Below are 12666 nucleotides of genomic sequence, written 5' to 3' on the forward strand. Positions count from 1 at the left end.
TAGGCCAAGTCATCAGAGGAGATGGGCCACTGGCTAGGCCTCCTGCTCTCAGAGTCGGGCTCCAAGACAGACCCGGAAGAGCTCACCTACGACTATGTGGATGCAGAAAGGGTTTCCTGTATTGTGAGTGCGGCCAAAACCTCTCTCTTGTGAGTAAGAAGAGGCCTTTCTTTGCATGTCTTTTGATCCAGTCTTGCTTCTAGACCTGGTGGGTAGTAGGGCAGCATGCCCACTGGAGCACAGGGTCAGTCGAGTCCTGCTTGGTCCCACAGTAGGGAGGTGCAAAGCAGGGGCCAGGAAGCTGCATGGCCCGTCCTCAGAGACCCTGAGAAGAGCTGCCCCAGGGTCTGTTACAATTAGATGCTCTCTAGCTCCTAAGCATAGAGTAGGTGTATTTCCTGACTTCCCCCTTGCCCTTCCCCTGGGCTCCTCACTGGGTCTCCAGTGCACTCTGGGATATGCAGGGCAAGGCAGGCGCTTTCACTTTGTACGTGAGGAGACAGGCTTGAGCAGGAGTGTCTTGGATAAGGAGTTGCTGCCAGTCAGAAGCTAGCTTGGTCCCTGAAACGGGCCTGCTCCCTAATGTACAAAATGGGGTTGCATCTTGTCTGAGGTGCCCCAGGCGCACGGTGGGGATGAAATGTTCTGGGATCTTGTGGCTGGTACTACAATGGAAGGGGGGAGCCCTTAGAAGACAATTTGGGGAGTCAGGGATGGACTTGGTGTAGGCAGCTTGTTGTCTCTGGAGGGAAACCTACACCCAAGAGTTTACGAACAAAGGAAAGGAGATGGCCCTGGCTGGGAGGAGACAGGATTTATCTTAGGTCTGTGTAGCCCAGGGTTTTGATTCTGCATTCTTTGAGGCTGCTGGGATTCTACGGGGACCTGGAAGCATTTTGTACCCACACATGTCTTCCAGGCTGATGCAGAGAAAATTCTCAGAGCCTAACACATACATTGACGGCCTGCCCAGCCGGGACTGCCAGGAAGAACTGTATGACGATGTGGAGGTGTCAGAGCCCCCGGCGGCAGTGGTAAGCACTTGGGACTGTGGGGGGTGAGGTGGGAGTACACACAATCACAGATCACAGATCACAGACTGTCCCCAAGACCAGCAGTTCCTACAGGGTCATCTTTTATGCATGGGGTTGTATGTGCCTCACCTAACTGGAGACCTATCTAGGAAACAACACCTGGCTCCTTACTCTGATTAGTACTGGGCGTGGAGAATAAATGGGCGGGTAATATGAGATGGGAGCATTGGCACAATAGCCTTCAAAGTCTCTGTTGGTGGCTGAGGCAGACCAGGCATGCTGTGGCAGGGTCCTGGTTCTGGAATGAGGTAGTTGTAGCAGGGTTGTTAGCCTCTCTCTCTTAATCCTAATCCCAGTACGGAAAGACTTGACACTTCCTTCTTTACACAGAACGCTGTGTTCTGATTCTTCTGCCTCAGAACTCCGACATCCCATCCAGGACCCCACAGAGGGTTCCTCTGAAGGGAGGGATCCACCCAGAAACTGCAGCATGAGGGGGGGACAGGCAACCTGAGGTCCCTGACAGCCAAGGGAATGATAAATGCCCTTGACTTTTTCCTGAAGGTGGAGCCTGCTGAGGAAGCCGCCCCTGCTGTCGATGCTAACAGCAGCAGTGAGTTAGACCGAGTATACCTGGATCTCACGCCTGTCAAGGCCTTCCTGCACGGTCCCAGCGAGGTCCAGGTTGCACATGCCTCTCTCCCAGTAGTGCCACATCAGGATGACATAGCTGAGACCCTCACAGTAGACCCAAAGCCAGGCACCACCCCAGAGGAGCCCCACACAGAGTCCCCAGGAGGCCTGGAGACGCAGCAGGTACCAGCCATCCCATCAACAGGCACCGGCCACCTCGCCAAACCCTGCAGTCATGGAATGGTGTGTGACTTCTCTCTGCACAGAGGCAGCCAGAGGGTCAGGAGTCTTCGGAGCCCATCGAGCCGGCCCCAAGAATCACCACGGTTAAGCTGCAGGCCGAGCAGCAGAGAATCTCCTTCCCAGCCAACTGCCCGGACACCATGGCCTCCGCCTCCATCACTGCCAGCCCACCCGCGAAGGACAAGCTGAGGGTGACCAGTGCAGGTATGTGGACCCGATTCAGGCTTAACACTTCAGACGTGGCGGCTCAGCCTTCTTCCACACGAGAGGGCGGGGTCACAGAGGTATGGGACGTGCCCTGGACGACCCCAGCAAAAGTGAGGGGCACATTCCACCCCATCCCTGGGGGCTGGCATCCAGCAGGGCTCCTCCGCCTCCGCCGTTCTAAGCCGGCCCTCATCATCCATTCTTGGTGATACAAGCCGTTCCCTCTCTTGTCTGCAGAGATCAAACTTGGGAAGAACCGGACGGAGGCGGAAGTGAAGCGGTACACGGAGGAGAAGGAGAGGCTGGAGAGGAGTAAGGAGGAGATCCGGGGGCACCTGGCTCAGCTCCGCAGAGAGAAGCGGGAGCTCAAAGAGACCCTGTTACGATGCACAGGTAGGGGCCTCTGGGGCGGAGACCCAGGCTGGAAGCTTGTCCAACACATAGGCTTTGAGAGGGAATGAGGCTGGATTTGTCATCTGCCTCTGGATCTCTTGGCCTGAGTCCCCTCACCCTTGGAAAGGACCCTCTTCGGGTCTTGTCTGAGGCTATCTCTGCTCAACAGCACCAGCAGATACGCTGTTCCCAGGTTGAAGCTGTTCCCTGGTTTGAGCTCTGGGTCAGCTGACTGATGTGTCAAATCATCCCTATGCTAACCAGGTCTGCAGTGCACTACTTAATTTCCAGGCCATTGTCTTAAGTGCATAAAATCGGAGACACCTGTAAAAGAGTCTGAGGCCTTCCACATAATTTCCCAGCCTCAGAGGCTCAGGGGAGGTTTCCTAGCAACTTAACCTGAGGCCTCTTAGAATTACTTGACCTAGTTCTCATTTAAATCACAGAGTTGCACCACGAGCACCGGCCTAACAAGTTTGGGGACAAATGCAGCAGGATCCTGGGAAGCTTATGGCTTGTCAGTTGAAGGAAGGCTTTGGGGACAGAGTCTCTCTACATTTTAGTTGTCGGGACAGAGTCCATTTGTCCAGCTATGAACCCATTTATTATGCACAGGCCAGTGGGTTTTTAATATATATTCAGTTAGCAGTTTTGCTGGTGATTTTTCCATTTCTATGAGTAAGGCAACTTAGAAAAGATGTAATGTGGGGCTCATAGTTCTGAAGGAGTTGGGTCCATGACAGTCATGGTGGGGATTACGACAGTTGGCAGGCAGGCACTGGAGAGAGAGCTGAGAGCTCACATGTTGAGACAGAACCACAAAGCACAGAAAGCACTAACCAGAATGACACACCCTCTCCAGCAGGGCCACACCTCCTAATCCTTCCCAAACACTTCCACCTACTGGAGACCAAGCAAATGTATGAGCCAATGGGCGACATTTTCATTCAAACTACCACATCATAATTTGTTTGTTGAACCCCAAAGAAACCTGCCTCTACCCAGCATGGTTGCCCCTCCTCTGCAGCAAGTTTGATCCTCTCTACAGATAAGGGGGTCTTGGCCAAGCTGGAGCAGACGCTGAAGAAAATAGACAAGGAATGCCGGATGGAGGAGAGCAGGCGTGTGGACCTGGAGCTCTGCATCATGGAGGTGAAGGACAACCTGAAGAAGGCAGAGGCTGGGCCTGTGACCCTGGGCACCACTGTGGACACCACCCACCTGGACATGAGTCCTCGTGTGAGTGCGGGGCTCTGGGGCATCTTTGATCTCTACCTGGGCCTCCTGGCACCCGTGGGGAGCGGTGGGTTTTATATATACATGAACCTTTGACCCAGTCCTTGTTCTTCTCAGCCACAGCCCAAAGCTGCCACTCCCAACCCCCCTGCAGACTCTACGCCAGTCAACTCTGCATCTGTGCTCAAGAACAGGCCTCTCTCCGTCATGGTCACAGGCAAAGGCACTGTCCTGCAGAAAGCCAAGGTAAGCGGCCTCTCTTCAGCTGCAGATGGATCTCTGTGGCTTTTGGCACTAGCTCTGATGAGAGGTATGATCTCAGCAGACACCACCACGGCTCAGTCCTTACCACTGATTAACCAGGAGAGGGCTTCTGTTTACCTAGTGTTCTTCCCAATGAGCCTGAGGGCATCTCCACCCTCAACCTCCCTACTGCTCAGGAGTTGATTCCAGGGATAGGCTGGACTGAAACATTTTCAACTCCAAAGGTTTCTACCATCAAAACCAAAGAAACCAGTGACAAAAGGTTCAATAAAGTAAACACAGCACCTGACTCCATGACATAGTTTCTCCCCCTCCCCCCAAAGGGTGAAAGGAGAAGAAAATGGAAGCCTCTATGTGTAACTCACGTGTACAGTGAGAAGCCAGCATGGTGACCTGTCAGCTCTGACAGTTTGTTCCTGTCCTGTGTGGATGCTGAAAAAGTCAGGCACCCCCACCCTCACCAATGGTGAACTATTAAATCCATTTAATTGCATAAGCCTCTACTACTGCCTCACTCCTGCAGACATCACTAATCGATCACAGCATTTGGCTGTGATCCTCCCAGGGATGAGGCTAGCTCTATTTGTAATTGCTTTGGAGCTCATAGTTTTGTTTTTGTTTTTATACCTTTTTGTCCTACATATATGAAGGGTGATACAGAGGATAACTTTGTTTTGGGGGTGGGGTGTTTTATGTCCGTTCTGTAGGAATGGGAGAAGAAAGGAGCCAGTTAGGAAACAAGAATTGCCTAAAGACTCATGTGTTTGCGGACCTTGGTGACAATCCTGCTCCGGTCAAGTCTTCAATACAACAACAACAACAACTCTGAGGAAAGGTGAGTCTGTTTACAAGAAAAAGCCAGGGATGAGGTGCTCGCTGCGAACGGAGCTTCGGTTAAGAGATGGCCCCGTCTCCTCTTCAAGCCAAAGGGAACACAGCAGCGGCATCGGTGGCGTCATCTTTGGAGATGAGATCTACTGGCTGGCAGTGAGACGATGTACTTCCCTTTTCTTTTTAAAGATTTCATCCATCCCTCAACTGTTTTATCAAGACTTTTTTAGGTAGTGAAAAAAATGGCCACATTGCTTTTGGTTATGAGAAAATCTACATTTCTGACCCCTCACCTTTCACCCTGTATTTGGCAATGTTGAGGTTTAAATCATGCAGTGCCCCCTCGCTTGCCCGCCACATTGGGTGGGCTCAAGGTGGTCTCTGATTATCTTAAAGAGCATTGGAACTCTGGAATCAGTAGTGGAGGGACCTATCGGGAACCAAGCTAAGGCACTGACCTCCTAGGGGTCACTAAAGACTCCCCCCCCCCAAAACCCAGTTCAGGCAAACTTTAAACAATGCTGTATTATATAGGGGAAAATTCCCATGTTTACAGACTCTGTCCTGTGGCCAGGCCACTTTTAAGAAAAGAGTTAGTTAATTACCTCTTCATTACCATTTTAAAGATATTTTAAATTTCTGGTCCCATTGCAAGGAAAATAGCCGTGAATTAGAGCAGCCTGTCCTGTCTCTATGTGCTGTCTCTCTGTGGCAGCACTAACACAAGCTGATACATTTCATCTGTTACCTGCCCCATTTCTGAGCATTGGAACCAGTTATCTGACACTGGTTTCTGAAGGCTAAATGTTTTTATGCATATATTATTGTCTTTCTAATCCCAGGGCATTTATTTCCTGTATCATAAACACTTGGTAACCTTTTATCAAGTGGTGAGTTAGACAATTTTTTTTAAATAAAATGTTCATTGTATTTTGAGTTTCCCTTGTATTTCATGGGATGGTATGGGGCAAAGGTCTTGATTATTTACACACTGATATATATATAATATAAAAACTGGCAGAGCAACTGAGGGAAGCCAAGCAAGAGACTGTCAGACTCCTTAATCTGGTAACCTGAAAGAGAGCGTTATTTGTATAATTAACAAGGTTCCACACACAAGCAGCATTCACAGAAGCTGATTTCATGCAGACAGTTGAAAACTAGATCTTTGGAAGTTAAACAGGCTCCTCTGTAGTTCTTGGGTAAAAGGAACCAAACCAATTTGTTAGAAGCCTGCCTAGGCAAATGATTACGGACATCCAGAACATAAATGTTTTATTTTATGTTTAAAAAACATCAAGACCAAAATCTGACTCCTTGAACATGGCACTGACAAGCCAGAGTAGAGTACAGCAGACTGGCAGGAGAACCATAAGTACAGACGCGGACAGGCGCTCACAGGAGGGCACTGTGGCTACAGCTGTGCAGGAGTTTGGGAAATCCTGGTGTTCTGCGATGAAGTCAGCACTGCTCTGCTGTGACAATGTCTACACATTGGTTAAGTGATTGAAATATAACAATACATAATGTTCACATCCCCAGTGTAAATGTAAAGAAAAAAACCGGGGGTGGGGGTGGGGCAAGCATTCTGCAAACCCGGAGCAGCATCTCAGCCACAGACTGGTACACAAAACATGGGCAGAGTTTACAGCTCTGGCTATGCACAGATACACGTTATTAAAATGCTTCTCAGCTCCCAGAACTCTACAAATGGCTTTTTCTGAAAACCCAGCTTCAAACAGCACAAACAAGGGGCTGTGTGTGTGAGGACTGATGTGTTAGTACTGCAGTTAAGAACCTAGTTTGCCAAAGATATTCCAAAGAATACTCATTGCCAGTCCTGATGGACGAACGACCAATCTGTCCTGAAACATTACCGACAGCGTGAGCCGCACATTAAGACAGGACAGCACAGTAAGCTTTGAAAGCACACCTCCTGGGCACCTCCTCATCCCTCACCTGCTGAGTTTGAGAAGTCTGCCCATCATTGCCACCACACAGAGGAGGGCAGCAAATGCACTGCGCTCCCTTGAGTAAACTCTGAAAGGAAGGCCCTCCGGAGGCTGTTTGCGCCGCACTCAGACCAATCACACATGGCTGTTCGTTCACTGTTCTTACAATATGCCCCTCCCCTATGCACAAACTGGTTATTTGGTCAAATGGCTGCCTGAGACCTTCCCAGGTCTTCCCCCCCTCAGCCCCCCCAATCTGGTCACCAGAAAAAGTCACAAATGACACATTATCCCTTTTCAAACTAAATCCACGGGAGCTGTCTTTTGGAAAATGGAGACACCCACCTTTTGCACCAATCACCAGGTGGTGCGCTCTGACAGGGTTTGACAGGTCTTCAAAGCGTTATCACCTTACCAACATCTGTCTAGCATCTGTGATGACCCTCAAGAAGGTCATCAGATCTCTCTGGCCTGCCTCTTATCCTCAGGCAAAGTGACAGACAGCTTACCTCAACAAGGGTACAAATGGACACAGGAGGTAAATACTGACATAGTCAGCGTTCCCAACATCACCATAGTGACAGCTGCTACTGTCTCAAGCAGTGTCCCCCGTGGCAGAGGCTTGTGGGGAAAATGGCTCTTAGAGCTGGACGCAGATGCTCCAGGGCCCCCAGGAGATTTACTTGGCTGAGGACAGGGCCCTTCAGATTCCAGGGTGCTTGGGAGCATCCTGGGAGGGGGGTGGCTGTTGTCTTCCTGCAGGCTCTTGGTGGGAGCTGCGTGCCATGGGGGCATCTCCTCTCAAGATGCCTAGGAAAGAAAATGAATTCTGAGGGTGTCTGAGTCTTCAGCTCCGCCAGTAGACTCTTCATGTGTCAATTCCATACCCAAATGAAAGGTGTCAGGTCACAGGCTCCCATCCACCTGCCCCCACCTCCTTCTTGGCCATCGGAAGCCAGTGTGTACCAAGGGCTGAAAAGCTCTAACTCTAATTGTCTTGATTTCTGCCAGATCTAAGGAGGCCCAGTCTGTTAATGTGTCTCCTTTAAAGCTACTTCCCTCCCAAAGCCCCGGTATCCCATTCCCCTCCAGCAGGCTGTTCTGCTCAGGTCCCCAGAGACAAGAAAGAAGAGCCACTAGCTGCCACAAATGTGTCTACCCACTTACATGTCCCTGGCCCCACATCCTATAACAATATCCCCCGTGCTCTGCATCTCTCCATGTTGCTAACCGTGGTCCCTGCTGTCATGGTTGTTTCCAATGCATGTGACTCCTAATGTAACATTCTAATGCTCTATACTGTTGCACTGCCCACTGTCTCCTCCCTAAAATGGAAGTTTCTTAAGGGTAGATTATCTCTTTTATCCATCAGCCTGTATCTCCGACTCTAAACCAAACCAATAACAAACAAAAAACAAAAAACTTGCCTGAGTGAGACCCTTCCAAGTGTTTCATAGGATAATGAATAAATGACTGAATGACCCAACCTGCTTCCTGCTGAGTCTGTAAAACTTGGCAGGATGAAGGAGACCACCCCCATCTATGCTTTAACAGCAGGGATCCACTCACGGTTCTCACAGTGGGGGCCTTCCCAGCTGCCCCGGCACTCGCATCGGTAACTGCTGTTCTTCAGGATACAGGTGCCTTCATTCATGCATGGGCTGGGCTTGCAGAGGTTGACTGGCTGCTTGGCTTCTGCAAAGCAGAATGGGCCCATGCCCAGGCCAGATCCAAAGGCCCCTGTTCTAAGCAAGCTTGGCTCAATCTTACAGCTTGAGGGGCTGGGTTAACACCTCAGTGTCCCCTGTGGCCCTGCAACAACAGCTTAGCGCATGGCCGGTAATACTGGAGACATTTGTGGAGTTGTAGGGTTTAGCACAAAAGCTCACACATGACAAGTGGGGACTGGGGAGCTGTCTTGCTCATAGTAACATGTGTGAAGGCTCAGGCAAAGGTCCTGTCTCGAGACAGCCCTGACAGACGTGTTCTTATCCCCACTCACCTCTACATATCCAGTCGATGAGTGTGTCCTGATGGTACCGCAGGTCCGTGTAATCTGCCACATGGATCAGGGAGTCCCGTGGACCAGCAAGCCTCCTCACTGCCTCCCTGAGGACAGCTCCCACACTCATCACCAAGACTGAGATGCCATTGTCTCTGAGCTTCTGGGCAGGGACAGCTGCATCTTCTGCCCCACTCCCGCCTGTGAGCATCACCACGGCCTTGGGGACACCGGGGCGGGCACCCCTCTGGACAGTCATCACCTTGCCCTCAATGTGCAGCAAGGCTGTGCCAGCAGAACCCACGCCCCCCAGGTAAGGGACCTGGCTCATGGCCCGCAACACGGCAGCCCGGGTGGGGTGGGTGTCCAGCCCGAAGGCGGTCTGCACCTGGCTGCCATATGCCACCAGGCCGACCTGTGTCACATCAGGATTCACATCAAACCGGAGGGTGCATTTCCTGATGAAGCTCTGCATTTGGGCAAAGTTCTCACGTCCCACGGAGGCGGAGGCGTCCAACAGGAAGACCAGATCCAGTGAGTGTGCCTGGCAGCCTGGAGGAGAAGCGGAATAGGTCCCTTGTCTAGATATGGCTGGTACAGCAGGGCTGTTCTGGGCTGGGCAGAGTCCAGGCCAGCCAATGTGCTGACTGCCCTTGTAGCATTCACTCTCCTCACAACCACAGCTTGCCCTTCCCCTAGAATGTAGATGTGAATACAATCTGATGACATTCCTAGCCTTCTACTGAGAATGGCCACTAGAGGTGGCTATGTTGTAATCTCCATCAAAGGGAATGTAGTGTCTAAGTTTGGAACTGTATACATTCTAGCAGTGGGGGCTGCCTAGCCTCTGCCTCCCTCCCCCATCTTGTTTGTTTGTTTGTTTTTATTCCCTTGATGGCTTATAAACGGTGACCTTGGTCCTTAGCACTGAAGCCATGAGTTGACCAAGCCAAGCTACCTGCTGGCTCAGGCCACTCACCATTGATCTCTGAAAGAAGTGTCTAGCATACTAGAGTCTGCAGGCCCTGGCGGCAGCAGGAGCAGCTGTAGTTTTGCCTGTCTCCTTATGCCTGCCCACTGTGCACAGGGCTCTGCTATTATGCCAAATAGGCTGATGCCCACCATCTTCAAAGTGATTTATGACATGTGGACAGGAAATGAACACAAATGTGGAATAGTCAGCAACACAGTGGGAAAGCAGGGAAGGAGGGGACTAGAGGGACAGCAAGACAAGATGTGACTGGGAAGGTGCTCGGGGATTCCCTGGGGAGGTGGGTGACCATCTGCTAGCTCTGGAGGAGAGAGATGAAGCGGAGGGGCAGGCAGGGTGCCTCTTGGCAGGGAGGCATCTTCCTCAGTCCTCCAGTGTGTGGGAGCTGCAGAGCCAGCACCAGCCCAGGCAGGAGGCTCTCAGAAGCTGGAGGAAGGGGCTTGGGTTTCTTTCAGATGCACAGAGAGCCACCGGGGTGGCTTAAATATGGAGTCAAAGGGTCTGATGGTCTGATAATGTCAGCTTTTAAAAACCACACCGGACACAAGGAAAATAGAGAACCCGCAGCAACCCCCAGAGGAGACAGGCCTGCTAACTCTCCTGTGAGGGCCATTTCTGGCTTTGGGAACAAGAAGATATCAGGTGAAAGCTAAGGAAATCTGAGCAAAGGTAGACTGTACTAAGTCATAATGTATCCATTTTGGTTTGTTAAATGCAACAATGACCTATTCTAATGGATAGATATAGGAACTCTCTGCAATAGGCACGTCTTTTCTATATATCTGCAACTATACAAACAAAACCAAAATCATTTGGCACAGGAGACTGGCCTAGAGGACAGGATACAAGGGGCATCACAATCTTCACCACCATTACAGAAGGGGGACTCTCACCTCTGGAATAGTGACACGGCCTGAGGATGCTAAGTCCCATGTGAGGCTCTTCCACTCAGCTACCCAGGGAAGCACTGAAGTGCCCTCTTAGGGATGTGTTCTGACTCTGACATCTTGGGTACTAGCCCAGCCCCTGATGGTCCTGCTTACGCCCAGGGCTACCATTTCCCACTGACTATTGCTCACAGGATCAGCCACACTGGTAAGGAAACAGAATGAGCAGAAAAGTGTTACAGCACATGCCAGGAAGACAAGAGTAGGTATCATCTTATAACACGTTCCCTTTGGTTGTGTTCGGGTATGCAGCAACAAGTGTATGCATGTGTGCATGTGTGTGTTCCAGGAATACATGTCTCTTTAACAAGTTACCATCAGAGAGGCCAGAAAACTGTTCTCAAGCAGGCTTGGTAAGACTCCGAACTCCTTAAGACTAATAACAATGATCAAGTGTTATTAGTAACGATACCGATAATCAGGCACACACTTGGACATGCTGAGTGTGCATGGGCTTGCCGTATCTGGTCCTCACAAGAAGTCCCCACAGTTCTACACTCATGCCCTGATTCTAGTTCCCAGCACTGGAGAAAAGAATGGCTGGTGATGCCAAGAAGACAGAAAAGCAGACCTGTCTGCTGACAGGCCAGCCCTAGGCTAGGCTGCACAGTTTTACCTGGCCGTGGCTGGCTGCATAGCCTCCTCTGCAGCTCTGGGATCTGGCTGAACAGGTCCTGAGGGTCTGTGTGGACCATCACATGCTTCGGGCTACCCGTGATCTTCTCCAGCTCTGCCTGCACGATCTCACTGCCCACTCCCAGGAGGAGCAGCTCCCGAGCTCTCGCGTGATCTGCTGGCCCAGCTACCTCATCCTGGGAGTGTGATTCTGTGAGCAGAACCACTACTCTGCGTGGCCTGTCCTGGCCTGTCCTGCTGGCACTCCCAAAGCCGTGCTCTGCCACCTGTAGCAAGGCGCTCCCTGTCAGGGTTGGGCCGCCGCTGAAGGGAATGCTGTCAAGGCTCCTGACCAGGTCTGGCACATGCTGGTATTCCCCAATAGGCACTGCCACCATCAGATCCCTGCTGTAACTGGCCACTCCAACCCGGGCTCGAGAGTCCTCCCTCAGCACGGCCTGCACGAAGCGCTTCACAAAGGCCTTAGCCCGCCGGAAGCCCTCCAGGGTGGTGCCTGCAGAACTGTCCAGCAGGAAGAGGACATCGATTCTGCATTCCAGGCTCAGCTTCGGGGCTGTTGGAATCAGAGGGACACACACTGTCACCTGGGGCCACTGCAGTGTGCAGAACAACTCCACTCTAGATGCCTTTATGCTACTTCAAGCACACACAAAAAAATCCTCCCGGGAAGACCCAAGAGCAGTGGGACTGATGCCCCTAAATGCCCAGAGCTTGCCAGAGACTCAGATGTAGAACGCTTCCTGCGGCCTCTGCTAAGGGACACAGTCCAAGTGCTTTTTATAAAGCAGAATGTGTTTACTCTCCAACTTCATTTCCCACTGCACTCAGGGCCCTTGAGTCCTGAGATGTCTGTCAGCTTTTAAGATCACAGAGACATGCTCCTACATTTCTTTTAAAAACTTCCCCGTTTGGCTTTTCACATGTACAGCTATCATCCCAGACTGATTTTTGAGTAGGTTTGATGTATTAAGATTTACTTTTCCTATGTGGATTGCCAATAAAGGCACAAGCACACATGTATAAGTCACTTAACAAGTGTGCTGGGTACTGTGCTAAGTCCTTCACACAATCTTATTTACAGCTCCCCCACGAGCTGAGGCTGACAGAATCTTCACGGCATGGCTTTAAAATCAAAAGAACTTAGGCCTTCTTGTTCCCTTTTCCTGGAGGAGATGAAACAAGCCACAGATGTGCTCAGACATTAGGCAACAGCTATTCAACAGCTCTGCCGGGGTGCCACCATTTGGATCAATCACAGAGCGTCTGAGGCTACCATAAGACAGATCCGAGGGCTATG

General features: G+C 51.0%; 2 protein-coding genes across 3 annotated transcripts in view; one reads left to right on the forward strand and one right to left on the reverse strand.

Annotated features, from left to right (window-relative positions):
- Positions 1-5771, forward strand: part of Afap1l2 (actin filament associated protein 1 like 2) — a 97678-nt gene extending 91907 nt beyond the window's left edge. For both annotated transcript variants that reach the window (XM_052182789.1, XM_052182797.1), the window contains 8 exons: positions 4-149; positions 920-1034; positions 1599-1850; positions 1934-2114; positions 2355-2510; positions 3559-3749; positions 3864-3992; positions 4718-5771. In XM_052182789.1, coding sequence (XP_052038749.1) covers positions 4-149; positions 920-1034; positions 1599-1850; positions 1934-2114; positions 2355-2510; positions 3559-3749; positions 3864-3992; positions 4718-4744 — 1197 coding nt within the window. In that variant the 3' untranslated portion in view covers positions 4745-5771. The remainder of the gene's footprint in view (positions 1-3; positions 150-919; positions 1035-1598; positions 1851-1933; positions 2115-2354; positions 2511-3558; positions 3750-3863; positions 3993-4717) is intronic.
- A 291-nt stretch (positions 5772-6062) lies between these two features.
- Positions 6063-12666, reverse strand: part of Vwa2 (von Willebrand factor A domain containing 2) — a 36087-nt gene continuing 29483 nt past the window's right edge. The window contains exons 11-14 of the mRNA XM_052182811.1: positions 11350-11922; positions 8796-9347; positions 8363-8488; positions 6063-7603 (exon numbers count right to left, since the gene is read on the reverse strand). Coding sequence (XP_052038771.1) covers positions 7497-7603; positions 8363-8488; positions 8796-9347; positions 11350-11922 — 1358 coding nt within the window. The 3' untranslated portion in view covers positions 6063-7496. The remainder of the gene's footprint in view (positions 7604-8362; positions 8489-8795; positions 9348-11349; positions 11923-12666) is intronic.

Source organism: Apodemus sylvaticus, chromosome 1, assembly GCF_947179515.1.
Source record: "Apodemus sylvaticus chromosome 1, mApoSyl1.1, whole genome shotgun sequence".
NCBI classification, from domain to species: Eukaryota; Metazoa; Chordata; class Mammalia; order Rodentia; family Muridae; genus Apodemus; species Apodemus sylvaticus.